Here is a 17,078-nt window from a genome sequence, read left to right as displayed (position 1 = left end):
GACAAAAGAAAAATTAAAAATAAAGAAAGAGATGGCAAGCGCAAAAGAAATGAAACACACACGCACACACACAGCGGCGTACTGGAGACGGCGACAGGAGAAAAACACAAGGCGACAACCAAGGCAATAGCAGCCAAGACAATGAGAGTGAAGCGTAAAAATATGAGACAGAAAAAAAGTCACTTTTCCTGCTTTTCCTTTTATGCTGCACGTCTAATCGGTAAAGAGTCCTTGGAAAACTCGAATCGAAAGGGGTGGAACGGGGAGTTGACTGGCTTGGTGACGAAAATAAAGGCCCGGAAAAACTAGGACCGAAAATAACTTGAATCGGCTCGCTACTTGAAGACGGAATCGGACCGACACAACCATGGAAAAAGGGGTAGCCATTTTTTGGGATGGAAAAATATTACCCCACATCCCTTTCCACCCCCCTTCGATCTACCCCTAAACACCCCACGTGAAAAGAGGAAAGTGAGAACAAAAAGATAAACACGTGGGCAAGTCATTGTCGGGTTCGGGAAAGGGTGAACGAAAGGAAAAATCATGTGGAAATATGTGAAAAATACGCGGAAAACTCCACTCCAACCCCCCCGCACCACAAGCAGACGTCAGCTTAAGCCACGGTGTGTGAGGTAGCGCGCGCCCGAAAGAACAAGTGTAAAATTTATATACACGGATGCATTTTAACGTAGGCGTGTATGTGTGTGTGCGTGCTATTATGAGCAAGTGTGTGTGTGTGTGTATTATTTACGTGAAACAAACGAATCTTGCCGCCAACCTCGGACAATGAAGCCGAGCACCCGACACTGGCGACCCATAGGAATATGGCAAAGTTTTACTTATGTTTTCCCCCGTTTCGCTCCATTCTTTTAAACTTTTCCCCAACGGTGGCGGTGGAGGGCGATGACGACGGCGGCGGCGGCGGCGGCACACATTCGGCAGTTCGAACGGATGTGTTTGCCGAACGGTGGGTTGTTTACAAGAAAATAATTTTGAATACAGTCGCGGCACTGAAGCGGGCGAAACAAAAAAAAAAAAAGAACAAAACCGATGGCGGGCGCGGAACATAAAAGAAAATGATGAAAAATATATTACAAATATATATCACCACCTGGGGAGGGAGGAAGGAGGGAGGAAAAGGGAGGTAAATGGGGGAGAAAAAGGGGATCTTAGTTAGAGCCTTTGTATATGTGTGTGTGTGTGTGGTGCTGGATGCAGAACGATGGAAAACTGCTTTCCTTTTGTAGTGGCACAGAACGCCGAAGACGACGACGAGGTCAGTATGCATTTTCGTTTTTCGCGCCATTATTTGTGGAAGGTGTTAATGGGATGGGGGTGGGATGGAGGTGGGAATGAAGAAAAACAATAGGAAAATGTTTATTGTCTGATGTGTTTTTAATAATGTGCTTCGGGAAAATGTGAATCTAGCTTGCGAGGAAAATGCCGAAAGAGATTTCGTTTTTAATTTATGAATTTAATGTTTCTTAATGAAATTAATTAAACTTATTCAAATTTTAAGAAAATCATACTGGCTATTCCACTAGCAGGATAAAAAAAAACCCACTCGCGTCAAAGTGACTGCAACTTGTCACTTGAATGTCACCGCTTAATTGCCGGCCGCTGGGCAGGGTTTCACCGTCTCCTAGGAATGGCTTCAACCGCTCTACCGGTCACTGCTGCTGAGCACAAGGATGTAAATTCAAAGTGACAAAATAAAAACACACCATCATCATCATCATCATCACCGTGAGGGGCTTCACACGCCGTGGCCGGCATTCGGCCTCGCGCGCTCGTTGACGGAAGTGAGTGAATAAATCAGTTCGGAAAATTTAATTTATATCATTTTCCAGCTCATTTGCATTTCCAATTGGATGTTTATTTCATTTATCGCAACCGGCCTGGGTGAGTCCGGTCGGCCGTCCAGCCACTGCAACTGTAGGCTGGTGGGAGATGCATTTCCAATCTCTGCTGCATTAAATGCGTTTGTGGTGTAGGGGTTTTGTAAAGTGCGTTTAAAATTATTTGCTCTTTAAATTAAGTACAGCTTAATAGACATTGAAGTATCTTTAATTTTTCCAAGCCTTATACAAGTTGTTAAGTTGAGCAAAAGATCGAATAATTGCTTCAACAATGCACACAAAACCCTCTCTTACCTTCGCTTCGAAGCGTGGAATTATTCGCTGCATTAGTCGAACAACAAATCACCAAGGAACCGAACAGAAGACGCCATACCGAAATAGGAATAAAAATATTGCATCCCGCCATCTCCACCACCACCCATTCATCCCTTATTTTCATTGGTGAGTGTGTATAAGCTCGTATCCACGAAATGAGCTGAACACAAACTCAATCAATAAATTAAACATAATGAAACCGGGCTACGCGGAATCGTGATACCGATACAATGTGCCCACCGACCGTGTACCCCCCCCCCCTGGCTTCCTTTGCCTCCTCTTCCCCTCTTTGAGATTTGACTCCCCAAGCGTCATCTCATCGCAAAAAATAGAAAATAAAAACCCATCATAATCATCATTCTCCAGCATCACTTCTGCACGACCACTTGTACACCGGGTGAACGGGGCGAAGAATGGGGGGAGGTAATTCTCCATCCTCGTCTCGTGTGTTTTTTTTTTCCTTTTCGGGGCTGATTTTTTTCCCCTTGTTAGCTCCCCAGCTCCTCGCCGTACTTCCTGCTCCTCTGGGGGAGAGGTAATATTATATATTGTTTTGCATGAAAAGCTTTGCCGGCTTGGAGGCTTCGGTGATTGTGAGCGGAAAGGAAATTCCGCGCGAAGGTTTGTTCTAATTTTTATTTTCTTCTCATTCCAATTCTCTCTCTGCCTCTCTCTCTCTCTCTTTCGTTTTTTTCCCGCTGAACTTTAGGATCATTTTGGCTGGAGCAAGTACATTTTAAACCTGCAAAAGTGTGCGCCACCTCAACGAATTTTCGCCCATAAAAAGGGAAGATTTGTTTAATTTCTTTTTTTTTCCTGGTTCGTTCATTGCTGTTGCTGTGTGTGAGGCACTCGAAATTATTCCCGTGGCGCGTTCCGTTTGGTGGATGTAAAAAATTCGAATCCGACGCAGCGAGCAAATCATAGTGGAACAATTCGTGGACAAAAGTACACAAGCACACACACACACACACACACACACACACACACACACACACACAGACATAAACTGTTAACAAATAGAAGGAGAAAACGGAAAGGAAAAACAAGGTGGAAAAAGGGGATGAAAATCGCGGAAGGAAAATGCTCATTCCCAGTGCAGTACAAGAATTGTCCCGAAACGCCACTCGGAGAATATTGGCTTGGGTGGACAGAGAGGGTGGGAAGGGAAGTCTTGAGGGGAAGCGGGTGAGGAAAAAATCTAATTAATCAAATATTTATTGCAGGTCCCCAGTTTTTTTTAAATAATATTTTTAACCTGCCTTTTCTTACAAGCCTATTCTCTCTTCCTTTCTTCCATTTAGCGTTTTTCCTCTTGTTCGCTCTCCTAAAATGGTGCTGCACCACACCACTCAACCTCACCCACTCGCGGATGTTTTAATTGTTCTCCCTTTGCTTAAAAAATGATGGCAAAAATTAACAACCAAAAATCATACCACCGGGCAAAGCAATAGCTGCACACGGCGCGGGTGCTGTTCGCGCGAAAACCCGGTCCCGCGCGGAAAAATCGAAAATCATCTACACCCGCGGTGGTCGGGATGGCTAAATGAGTTTTGAGTTCGCAGTGTATTTTTTGTTATTTTATTTGCCTTTTTGGTACTGGAATTGGTGTTTTTTTTTCGTGGTAGAAGGAGGCAAGTAGCAAAAGAGGTGATGAGACGGGGAAGAGAAAAACAAAAAAAGAGGAAAAATCAAGAATCAACGTCCTCGGGAGCAAAAGTTTTGTTATTTAACAAATGTTCCATTTTGATTCGGGATTGTGTGTGTGTGTGTGTTTTTTCACTCGGCTCTCTCGATTTATTGTTTGGTAGAGGGGGCACTTTGCAATTAATTATTGCTATTGTTAGGAAAGGAAGCGCAATTTAAAAAAAATCGTAAATTAAAATCGAGAAAAATGTAATAACACACCAACCAACAATTCTTTTTAATTTACTACAAATGAACATGGAAGAAGCAAGAACAGGAATGTATAAACATTTCTTAGAGGTACGTTCGAAGCAATAGAAATAGTTGAATGCAAAAGAAAAATTACTGTAAAAGAGATAAAAATAAATAAAATACAAAAAAGTAGAAAATGACAATTTAAAACTCGTGCGCTTTCTGTTTCATATAAAGTGACTTAAATTTTTAATAAACGTCTAGCACAACACATCCAATTTTTTTTGGAGCAGCAAAGTACCAAAACGATCCACAAAAAAAGATCTAAAATCCTGTACCGATAGACAGCTGCCTTCACGCCGACGGAGACATTTTAGTTCTCCGTGCCGGTGACATTGCTTTTTGTGGCGTTACGCACCTAACCATCCTGCGTTAGACCTGGTGTCACAACACGCAAAAACTAAAAGATGCAAATATGTGCAAAAGGTTTTACATTTTCTCGTGCCCACTTTTTTTTTCTTCTGTCTTTGCATTTTCCGGATTACGCACACACACGAGGGTGCAGCACGCTGTGAAGCCGCGTCTCGGTAAATCCCTTTTTTTGCCTCAAATGCAGCGACTGATCAGGGCAGAATCCACACGGTTTCTGTGTGCTTGAGCGAGATGGAATGTAACAACGGAAGGGAAAACTATGGAAACCCTATTTACACGTTACGTCATTTCAATCGGAAAAGGACGAAAAGCAAGCCCTAGGAACAACCCTGTCCTGGTAAACGCTGTAAGTGAAATGTGTCCGACTCCTGATGCGTGCGTGCGTGCGTGGTCAGGATGGTGTTATGTAACGGTTGAAGAGCTTGTTGTGTTTTTTTTTCGCTGCCGGGTTGTCTACTCTGATGCCTCTCCGTCATCCGGAAGCATCCCTGAGCATGGTGTGATGGTGCGTTGTTAACCTTTCCGGGTGGTTCTATCGCAGATGCCTGCACCTGCACCAGCGAGCCGAAACACGAGCTGAACGGTGGGCTGAGTCTGTCAGCCCAACCCCATTTCGTGTGTACGCTGCAGCCAAGGACGACGAGTCGACGTCATTCTTCCTTGCACTCGCCGTTTGGTTCGGTGCGTAAGGAAATAGCAATTAAGATGCAGCGTACCGGAAGGATGCACATAATGGAAGTACAAAGCGGTCACATGGAAAGTGACAAGAAAAAAACGGAAAATGTAACCTTCTGTTCGTTACGCACATTTTTTTTTTTGGAGTGTTTCAATCTGGTTTGGTTCTTCGTAACGCTTCCCGTAGGAAGATTAGTTCGGATCGGAGCTGTCCGTGTGCATCGAAGGATATCAGAAAGGAAAAATGGTTCGAGTTGGAATATTTTTTTCTTGTGAAGCTTTGGGCTGGGAAAACTACGCGTCTTTATTCGATTTTCAAAGAAATTTGAAAATATTTTCCAAATTCCATATAAATAAAATTGAACCAACAGTTCAGCTGGTTTCTATTGCATCCTTGCATGCCGCAGTTTCCTTGCAAGAGCAAACCTGCCGTTGGGGTGTGTTGTATGAGAAATATTGCAACATTAACCACTACACCATCGTTAGATTCGATTACTGCGAGACTAAACTCGATATCCATCGTCGGGTGTGTAGCTTGTGCTATGTATCACTTGATGCCGTTGTAGAATAACGCTTTCTACACAGTAACGTTTCCTATTCTCCCCTCCATATCAAACCCTTTCGTGGACGGTAGACATCGTACCGAGCGACGGAAAATGCTGACCCAGGAACATCCAACCAACCACGTCCATCCGAAACGTGGCGCGAGCTTCAGCGAACCGATCCGAGCTCCGAAATAAAAATAGAGTAAAAATTATTTGAAATATATCTACAAGAGGCCTTGTGTGCATGTAACAAACGGGAAGCGGGAAGGGCAAAACCAGCCACGGAGCATCATGCTGATGCTGTTGATAATACAACAAAATGGGAGGATGAGTGCCGGCAGTAGCGGCAGCAAAATAGCAAAAAAAGGGCCTCAACATCTCTCCATCATATCGTGTACCGCTGCCCGCACACACAATGGGATCACCAGCACGGGACGGAAGACCCACGTTCGATGAGGCCGCGGAACCACCATTTCGCGACTTTATTTTACCCGATAACCGGGGACTGCCGGGAACGGTTTCCGAGGGATCGCGGATTGGAATTGCAAAAATATAGATTTTTTAATTAAATCCTCTGCCGCCACACACTCATGAAGTTGCTGGCGGATGGGCGAACCAATAGAAGGCACTGGCAGGACGACGATGGAACGAATGCACATAAAGACAAAGACATTCGTGCCGATACATGCTCAAGCAGCAGGAGCACTGGAAGCAGGTGGAAACCTTTCGACCATTTCAGGCCGTGAGAGGTCCTGGCTGGAGGGATGATGCTCGCTGTACGGCCGATTCCTTTATCCAAAAGGGTGAATCATACACACCGCTGTTGGTCGCTGAGTTTGATAGTGTAGTGGTGCAGTTAAACGGGCTGCCGTTCAAACGTGTGTGAGTGTATATTTTGGATGGAAAACACAGGTTAGTGTGCGCTCTGTTACAAACTCCTTTGGTAGAACTCCCTTCTGCATGTAAAAGCATTTGATCCGTCCGATTTAATCCACTTTGATGCTTTGAATGTGTAGTGTGACGGTTGGTTAACTGATAATTATTTAAATGGAAGATTTGCCTACCGATCACCATTCTCAATAGTTTGGAAGGAAAATCGCTTAACGTGTTTTTCTATCGTTTGTCGATATCTAGAAGCATTGTGTAACTTACCAGCAATTGATGACGTAGATGCGCCTAGCCATGCTTGGGAGTTTTCTAATAGTTTAGCCTGAAAAGAAAATAGGAATAGATGTATTAGATTAATCATCAATTTCACAGATAGAATTATTCACAAGAGAGATCGGACAAAAACGGCCATGATAAGGCAAATGTAATGAAACAGATTTGAATGCTGTTATGGAAGATGTCATATATTCCTAGCGATACTCTCAACTATCCATCATTTAAGGAAGAAACCTACGTCTTGGTGTCTTTCACATTTCTGTACCTTCAGAATCCAGGCAGGGCCGTCATCTTTGACAAGATGAGCGTTGTCCATTTCCAGTCCTCCGATGAAGCAGTCAATGATAAAGTAGAGGACTCATCCTAACAAGCCGACCGCACGGCTATCTTTCATGTGGAATACCTTTGCTCAAGATCTCCTATTCAGCCCTATTCGACTAACTGAGGCGTCGCGTCATTGGATGCGTACAAAGAAAAATTGACTGCCTGAAATGCGTTTGTTGCTTCTTAAAAATAATCCAACTTAGGCAACATAATAAGTACAACAAAATCGTCAAAATTACATCCCTTTCTTTCTTTTTTTTTCTTGCTGCTCACTTGTCAATGAACCTTGTTCCTGTCTGAAGCCTCCAACAAAACCCGCTGCAGGCACCTCCAATTGCACACAATCTAGCTTTGTGAGTCATTCTCCTTTCTGGTGGTTCCCAATGCAGATTTGAGCGAGTTTTCATTGCGCTCGCAAAACATTATTATTATCATCAACCCCTCATCTGCTTTCCCGTGTGCTGTCCAAGTCATCGGGTATCACCGAGAGAGAGAGAAAGAGAGTGCTGCCCCATGCCCACTGATGGTCCCTGCCGCTACGGAAGCTACAACACATTGATCGGAGCATTTATTTTGGGGCTTTTCTGGACCAATTTGTATCTTCTGCGTTTGCCCATTTATCTTCGATCCGATGATTTATCGTCCGGAATCGTACCGCCTTACGCAGGCAGCCTATTGTTTTGTGCCGGTGAGACACAACTGCTTGCAAACATGTTTTCGGGAAGAAGAATTATTGAAGGGTTGCTTCCGAACGTTTGCAGCGGGCAAATTATCCGTTTCGAACCGATGTGCAGGTTTTGGTTTCGGTTATAATTTGCTGTCGCCGTATTTAGCACGAAAGTAAAAGGATGCTTTTTTGACTTTTATCTTGCTGGATCTGGTCCGGCCAAGACGGTTGTGCTGCTAATGCGTTGTGAAGTTATCTCCATACTCCGAGCACCATCTTTGGTCCCAATTCATGCCAATAGCCACACGATTTTCGGAGTCGACATAATTTTGCTTTCGTTTCCTTGTGGCGTTTGTTTATTTGGCACCTTTCCGGGATTCTTCAACCCCGAACTCATTCGCCTGCTTCTTTGCTGGCAGTGATGTCATACGAAATATTATTTTCACATTCCTAGCCTCGAATTCACTCGGTACATTCCAAACGCGAGTCTGAAAGGAGGTACAGTCGGTCAGTCAGAAGAAGACCACGAAAAAAAAAATTGCTCCAGGCGAGTCACGCCTTCTGGTTCGATTGTGACAGCGAATTTATTTTCCCCGTGGTAGAATTGCGAAACGGAAAATCGCCAAAAATGCAACGAAAAATACAACTACTGAACGAGGAACGGGCATGTGAATATAATATTATATTTTATTCGTTTGCACTCGAGGTTTCGACAGCGCATTCGGTTGTTTTTGCTGACGTTCTGTTGGACATTGGTTATTATGTTCGGTTGTGCGCTTGCGTTTCGTTCGAAGTGCCCGTACAATTTGGAGAGCAATTAAAAGGAACGCAATAATGTATGCACAATGTTTGCTCGTTGGGCTTACTTTTTGTTGACCTGTTTTCATTGCTTGTCGATGCGATTGGTTGGTTTGGAAGCAGTGGTGCTTCGAGGCTTTTTGTCGGCAGGAAGTTTTTTCACAGTAGAGAAATAAATGCGTCCCATTAGCGGAGAATAAATTGTAACCGGAATTTGTTGAAATAATTGAAGTTTACTGTTACAAATAACATACTCAATTAGAAGTAAATTGTGTTTACCATTTAAATAAAATAATCCTGGACTAATTGTCTTGCTCATTCAAACGACAAATGTCTGCTCAGCACACTACAATGCACTCCACCATAAATACAAGTCTCACAACTCCACGCCGTACCGTAAGGGTTGTTGCTGTATAAAATTAATCCTTCAAGCTTTACTTTCTTGCCTACGGGAGTCTATTTGTATCCCGCGAGCAGAGACATTGAACGTAACTCGTTTCGAAAAATATAACTTCACTCTCTCTAGCTCAGCCTTTTTTGTAGCCGCTTTCCCCGGACGGGTGCAGTTTTTGTTGAGTGCATCCTGCACCACTCATTGCCTAGAGCCTACAGATGCAGCCGACGTCTGGCACTGGTTGATGTATGAATTGGTAAAAGTTTTTTCTTTTCGCCCTCCCCCCCCCAAAAATACACAACCCCAATAGATTTGACGGACCTTTTGGGGTAGAAAGCTATAAAGTTAACTAAACTCCAATGCAACCGTGCCCGCCTTTCATTCGTTGCAGACGGACTTGCATCTAAATTAGAATGACCGTTACGGGGGGCCTTTTTTTCTTCTTTATGCTGCACTTGCTTGCAGCAAACCTCACAAGACGATTTGCATACACGTTTGGAGTGCAGTTCGGTTTTGTGCAAGCCCGCTGCAACCGCGTGAATGGACAACACGGGCAAAGATATCCTCCAATTACAGACGCAAAAGTTTATGCACTATTGTGGAAAAGTACTACGGGAGTACAAAAAAACAATACAAAATTGAAGCTGAAAATGCAGTTCAGCTCATTCAGTAAATTAAGTGATTAATTGAAGGGAAAGAGTTTAAAACTGCTGGCAGAAGAAAAAACTACAGACGAGTTTGAAAATATCTACAGAGAAAACCCGCCATTTTAAAGTCTATCTCAGTGAAGTCGTTTTTTGGACATGAACCTTTGAGATATTGGTTTTAAAGCATTGATCGGGGCTTTACTCTCAGGTTTACTCAGTGTTGAACTATTCAACAACTAGCAAACTAGCGCTTATTTCATATCAGTCAGGCGCTTTCCCTTTTCCTTGATGGGTCCTCATGCAATATCAATAATGTCGCATATTTTTCCATATGCTTAACCATCTCCGACCGGAAGTTCCACACACCTCTTAATAAACTCTTCCTCCGTACTGGCTCCAGCATGCGACGTCCGTCCAGTGGCGGATGGTTGTTAATTGACACGTTTATTGAAATTAAAGACCATTCAACAAAACGCTATGCTCGATGGGTTATCGATGGAAATACGAATGGACAGTCAAGTAATCATCACAAACGGCCCCGAAAGGTGGTACAGTTTCGCGACTGGACCGTTCCTTTCATCAAAGTTGCACAGGTCACCGAAGAGCGTGAGCGTTCGGTGAAGATGGTACAAACCACGCTCTCAAGGATTTCTGGAGGACATGAGGCACTTCATTTAAAATCTTCCCGGACGCTTGACGACAAGTGGCGCACCAGCAGCGACGGAAGCGTTATTGTTATTGCTGGGTGCACGTAACGAGTGTCGTCATAACTGGTCGGTTTACATTTCTTCCGGTTCCGGGTAGACGGGCGATCCGTTGAACAATTAGCAAACCCCGGAGAAAACCGTCCAGTGGTGGGGCTGGGGAGGGGAAAGTTGCCGAAGCTCTTGCGCTGGCTTGCTTGCTTCCATTTCGAATGATAATTGAAATTAAATTAATAATTACACCATTACAATTGCATGCGCACGATGACACAAATCAACTAATGGCTCACCACCGCTACTAGCTCACTCTCGCTCTCTCTCTCTCTTCCTCTGCTCTTTATGAATGACCAGTGTCAAAGCTTCCTGGTCTCGTAAGCCTTTGGACTAAGGGCTTCACAACTTCAACGTGACGCGTCTAAGAATGACGCTTCGGCAAGCAAATCAGGTCACTGGCGTGAGCCATTTTAAAGTGATGAATAAATCCTAACCGTCAAACTGACCTCCCCTTCGTTCGCAAGTTCGAAAAAAAGTCGGAAAGCGTACTCATATTTAGTATTAAAAATAAAAGCGAAAGAAATATAAATCATGCATCATGGAGGGGGGGTGGAAAGAAAATGGTGAACTCCATCGAGCTGTTTCACCGTCGTTAATATTTGATAACCTCACTTTTTGTACACAACTTTCTTGAGGCGCCTGTTGTGCTGTTCGATTTTCTTCAGTTTTCTTTTCCGTTCGCAGTACACGTCAGCCTGGGCTGGGCGAAGGAATCGAAACGCATCCATAATTAATCCTGGCCGGATATTTTATTAAACACACTCTCTCCGTCCGCTCTACATCCTTCTGGTTTTTCTATGGGAGCTGGATCCAAGGTCCAGGAAGGATGGACAGCGTGAAAAGGATAAAGCCCTTTTTCGGATTGTCCGGATGTTTTATCGAAGGCATGGAGGTGGTTTGCTTCCTGCTATTTTCTTCTGTGAACTTTTTGTTTTTTACTTCCACTTAAGGATAGGGTATGCTGCATACATTTATAGATTATAGGAGCGAACGGGAATCGAAAAATAATTTAAGCACGAATAAGAATGTGGACGTGAATTGAATTAAATATTTTGCGTACTTCTTATCTCTGACGGAAGCTTGCTCGATGATTCTTTGGAACAGTGTTCAAACTTTGCTAAGTTATTGATGCATTTAATATACGCGCTCTCATCGAAGCTCGATCGTTATAAGATCGATTTTCCCCTCGGAATCGAATGCGCCCGGCAAACACGCGTCGATTTGTGCAGCTGTGTGTAGGCATCGGGTTTTGCAATTTTCAGTGGCATGTTATTAATTATGAACGAACGAACACATCGCAAAACGCGCATCATACACGCGGTCCAGTACCGTACCGTACCGTTCGGTTCGGTCGTGGTAACTTCCTGCTGCTTACTGTTTTACCCGGAGCTGTTCACAGTCGATACTTTCATTCCCGATGCCGTTTGTTGTCTTCGGACTCTGCGGGACGGTGGGTGCGGGCTGCCCATTTTTACGTCGTTTTGTTGACCAGAGAAATCACGGACACAAGAACCGTGAGCCCTGTACTGTGCCGAACGGTGGTGTGAGGCTCTATCGTTTCGCGATTCGCGCCATGTCGCTGTGGTCGTATTTCTAGAATTACTATTCGTATTCTCGGACCCGGATTTTTGGAGCGGGATGTGAGGGCCTCACACACACACACTCGGCTCCACCTCTAATACATGCTGCCGAGAGTTCTTCCGCGTACCACAAAAAGGGGCCCGAAACTGGGCAAAGCGAATTTTGGTTCGCGGTACTCACAACGAAAGTGCCAACGCGGAAGGACACGCCGGTGCATGAGGAGCATTAGGATTTCCACCAAGCATTTTCAAGGTACGATTCGCGGGTGGATTGAAAGAGGGAGGGAAAAACACAACGTACGACGACGACGTGGCTGCATATTTCAGCAGGAAAAATGTTTTTAAATATGTTTTGATGAATGATTAATGAAAAGTCTTTTCAGCCGAAGCGAAACGGCGTACCTCGAGCCGTCCGGGCTTGCTTGATTGGTTCGCGAACGGTTGCGAATTAGCTTGCTGTTGGGCAATCGTCGTACTCGTCGATTCGGTCGTGCATACGTGTATGCAAAAGCCACCACCAACCCCCCCCCCCCCCAACCCAGTCGGTTCGGTTTGGGACACAGGATGGACTTGCAGGATGACCGTGCAAAAGGGGCACTCGGAAAATGCCTGCCTGCCTGCGTATCTAATGGTGTGAGAGTTGATATGAAAATGATTACAAGCCAAGCCCCCCCCCCCCCCCCCCCCCCCCCGCCAAAATCGTCTCTCGCCCCCATTCCAGTAGCTCTTTCTGGCAACGGTGCTGCTCTGTTCTGGATTTGGTCGAGGCCTTCTTTTGACATATCCAAATCAAACCTTACACAACCGTTGCATGCGGTTCGTCGTTGGAAAATGAATAGAAGATGCAGCGCAAAAAACTGCACCCCTCCAATACCACCGGGGACTGGACCTGGGGCGGGGGTTATACGTATTTTATTTTACAAGTCTGTGTATGCACAGTATATGTATGATTTATTTGCACCATGCAGTCGGCCCATGTTCGTAACATCCCGTCACTCGGTAGTAGGACTTGTGGCACTTCTTCTCCACTCCACACTGGTGTATTTTCGAAAGAAAAAAGGAGCAGGAGAAAAAGGCGAAAAAAACCACCGGGAAAAGCACTCTCCTCGGCATAGAAAGCATGGTTAGGAATGCATGTTTTTGCCTCGCCGTATCAATGATAAATGAAAGCCATTTCTTATTCACTACCTCCTAGCCTAGCCTGGTGCTCGGCAAAGGTAATGGTTTGTTTTTATTTATTTTTGTGTACATTTTTATATACATTTTAACTGCCCCGGGTTTTCACGTTCGTTTGCACGCCGGAGTGTTTCTTGTGCAATGCTTTTACTATCAAATGGTGCATATTGGAAATGGACAAAGGAAAATGGTGTGTAGTAGGGCATGTAACGACATAACATGTTTCAAAAAGCCTTGCAACATGGATTTAGGAGTGTTGTCTGTCGACTTTGTCTTATATTTTAACTATTTTGAACAGAAAGTATTATCATAAAGTGTTTCGAAAGCCATTTAAGGGGTAATTTTCCATCAAAGTAGCGTAACAATTGGGCCATGGAGATGAATAGAGGCCCCCGCTTTCATGGTTCGCTGCCCGACGGTTAATGTGCAAAAATGATCGATTCTTTAAAACCACTCGCTCGTTACTGATTGATGAATGAGAGGCTGTTAAGAAAGCCGGTGTTCTGTGCTCTCGGCGTGCTGTATGGCCCTGACGCAACATGCAGCACATGACCCGGGCAGGCAAGCAGGCAGACAGGCAACATCACATGCAAATGCGTTGTATGTAAATTTATTGTAAAACAATCTCCCTATAAACACATCATTAAGCAGCTGGCAGATAGGTCACAACTCGGTGGGCGTACTGGGTGGTTGGGAGAAAGGGAAGCCATGCGCGGAAGATATTTGCGATCGGCCAACATCCGGACTGATGAACGGCCCTTTCGAGTAGCCGTAACCGCGGCAAACGGCAGAAGCATCTAAAAGGGCTCGGCTGAAGACAAACAGGTGGCAAACAGTCCGGTCCGGTCGAAGCTCTCGGGTCGAACACTTGACAAATGGTCGCGGTTCGTTTGAAGAAAATTGGCCCCCTGCATCAGACAGCGGGTATGGTAATGGTGCAAGGGGGATAGGATTTAAGACCCGCTCGCTGTTGGGTGGTTTAGCCACATGATTAGGATGGCGACCGACGACGACGACGACGTGGCGGTACATTACATTATCTAATATTTATAAGCTCATTGTTTGTCTTCGAAATGCGGAGCGCGGCCATGGTTCGGGTTTTCGCGAGTTTGCATCCAACAACTAAAGGGTGAGATGAGGAAGTGCGAGAGGCATTGCGGAGAAAGGAGGGAATACATTTATTATACCATTGTTGAAACTTTTCGAATTAAATATGCACATAAACTGCACCATGAGCGGTCTGGACAATGGATGCAGTTTCTTGGCGCTCGATGCGCTGTGGTGTGCATCGTTCGGCAAAACGCTTCGGCAAACGATTGATGATAATTTATTGTAATCATTAGCGAAATATAATTAGAACGAGGCCAAACCGGCTAGCAACGGCTTTCAGGGAAGTGTGGACGGTGTTACGTAGGCCAACTTTTTTCGCGCCTCTGTTGGGTGAAGAAATATTTTTAACTGTAGTTGTGCTCTCTATTCGCGTTTTTTTAAGTTAGTAACGCTCAATAAAGCAATTAAAATGGGGTTTTTCTTCTATCACTCATCGAAGTATGGCCGGAAATTGCCAATAGTTTCTGTCCCAAAATTGAACTCTCCATTAGCTTTTAATTTTGGAAATCAAATTTTGCTGCCGTACATCTATGCAACAAATATGAAATAAATTTTTTGGCACTCGCGTGCTCGATCTAGATTCAATTTCCGCACCACAAACTGGATGGTTCGAATGGGCATGGAGATAGCAAGAACAGTAGGTAAACCATAATTTCCCGAAAAAAATGGTTTAATTTTCTAATTTTGGAGTTTGGTCGCTGTGTGGAACAGTAAAAAGGGAAATACGAAACAGTTTGAATAGAATTTATGTTTGGAGCTAGCTGCAGATATTCTTTTCTGCAATGCAAAATATTCCATCAGTTTAATTCAATGTAGTGATGTTAATGGGAGTGAACAAATCTTGTACTTAGGTAGTAAGAATCACTTTCTGTGCCTTCAAAAATCGCTTGATATAAAACAAATTATTTAATGCTTATTACTTCCGTATTTCACGGTCCATTAAACAGCCTGGTTTTTTTTTCTGCCTGACATTCCAAAACCTTGAGCAGGGTCAATCAGATTAAAGCGATTAGTTTATTGCACAGCCAGGCATATCTTAATAACCCAAAGCCAGGTCCAGGTTGTCCAGATTGCAAGGAATGCCGTTTATAGCTTGATAAAGCTGTAACACTCTCACATAGATTGTAGATTAAGCAGTGGCATTCCAGCTAGTCAGCAGCCAATCTGGAATGTTTGGCGGGAAGGTGATGAAAAAAGGGAGAAAAATCCTGGAGCAAGATGCGCCCGGTTGCTAAGTATGATTTATGTTGCATGCCGGCCGGCAAATGTGAATATAATAATCGAGCCAGCGCTAATACGAGAAACGCGTTTCAGCGCAAACCGGACTTACGGTGATGAAAATCAAAATCACAATTAATGGACGCTAACCAGTTTACGCGTGTCCCACAGTGCCATCCGGGGGCCGAGGATGAGCCGCCGGTCGATTATGATTTGCCTGAGTAATTGACAGCGTTCCAGCTGGCTTCCCCGTTATCGTGCCATAAACTATTCTACTTCAATACATTTTTAACAGCCAGTTTCTGTACTAGCTGTACTTCAATGTTGCATCAAACCAGTTGAATGAATGAAACAACGCGAGGTCGGGTTGCGAATTGAGAGTGGGAAAAATCCTGTATGATTAGTTGGGTATGATCGAAAAAACCAATTCCAAGGCTCTGCGGAAGATCTGCTGATCAAACACAGCCCTCGCAAAGATGTTGCTGGTCTGGTGCGGACCTGAAACAGAGCGATCATTTCTAGCAATCAGGCGATTATGCTCATCATGTTTAACACGTGTGCCTGTTTCGTTACACCCCGTGGTGGAGCGGAGCTGTTTGTGAAGAAACACTTAACTAAACAGTCTTGCTGTCGTTATTTCATACGGGTAGGTGACAGTAAAAAGTTAAACGGTCTCCAATGTGGCGGGCGTCTGGCAGCGAAGGGATTTCGGCTAGTCGACGGATGGATTGTTTTTATTTTGCCGTCGGTTTGTTTGGTAAGAAGCGATGTCAAATAAGAAGGTGAGATTTTTAGACACTTTGCCAGACTTTGTTTTGCGTTCTAAGGAGAGCCTGAAGGCGTATTCCCCGCCAGACATCGGGCACCAGTTAAGTAAATACGAGAAGAAGATAAGAAATGAGCCTAAGGCAAAGCAAATAAAACAACACGAGACAACAAAAAAGCACACAAAACATTGTCACGAAGAACAAATCACGAAGTGTGAAGTGTTTTAATGTAAGCGAATCGAATGACATTCATCCACAACATTTGAGGGGTTTTGGGATGAAAAAAAAAAAAAAACAGGGTCACTTAGCAATCGACTACAAGCTTGACTTCCCCTGACGGTCGCGATGATACATACTATAAAGGAGAGAAGAATTTGGAAGAAACTGAGCAGCTAAGGACTCCGAACCCCATCACCGAACAGGGAACCGGTTATTCCACGTCGTAAAGCACCGGCACCACTGGCAGCCCTTCGGTCCTGTGTCCCGCTTCATTTGCCAACGTCACAATGTCTAGCCACCGTCTAGTCGCTTTGCCGGTGAAGCACGAGCGTTCGGCGCGTGCTCCAGGCTGCTTCCTTCAGTCCGACGACGACGACGACGACGACGACGACTATGTGTCTTCCGGTTGGTGCCCCAAACCGAACACCGCCAAGTCAACAGGTGCGGACCCGGCGTGGGACCAGTCCTGCGACGTGATCCTTATACATAATAAAATCGTTCTCTCATGCTTCTCCTGGCGATGCTACTTCTTGACCCTTTCCCGGGACCAGC

General features: G+C 44.5%; 1 protein-coding gene across 5 annotated transcripts in view; it reads right to left on the bottom strand.

The window, feature by feature from the left end:
- Nucleotides 1-17,078, bottom strand: part of LOC118513007 (protein bric-a-brac 1-like) — a 135,887-nt gene that overhangs the window by 25,747 nt on the left and 93,062 nt on the right. For all 5 annotated transcript variants that reach the window (XM_036058271.1, XM_036058272.1, XM_036058276.1 and 2 more), the window contains exon 3: nt 6,857-6,914. In XM_036058271.1, coding sequence (XP_035914164.1) covers nt 6,857-6,914 — 58 coding nt within the window. The remainder of the gene's footprint in view (nt 1-6,856; nt 6,915-17,078) is intronic.

The sequence above is a fragment of the Anopheles stephensi genome, chromosome 3 (genome assembly GCF_013141755.1).
Source record: "Anopheles stephensi strain Indian chromosome 3, UCI_ANSTEP_V1.0, whole genome shotgun sequence".
NCBI classification, from domain to species: domain Eukaryota; kingdom Metazoa; phylum Arthropoda; class Insecta; order Diptera; family Culicidae; genus Anopheles; species Anopheles stephensi.
This window is presented reverse-complemented; position numbering and strand designations above follow the sequence as displayed.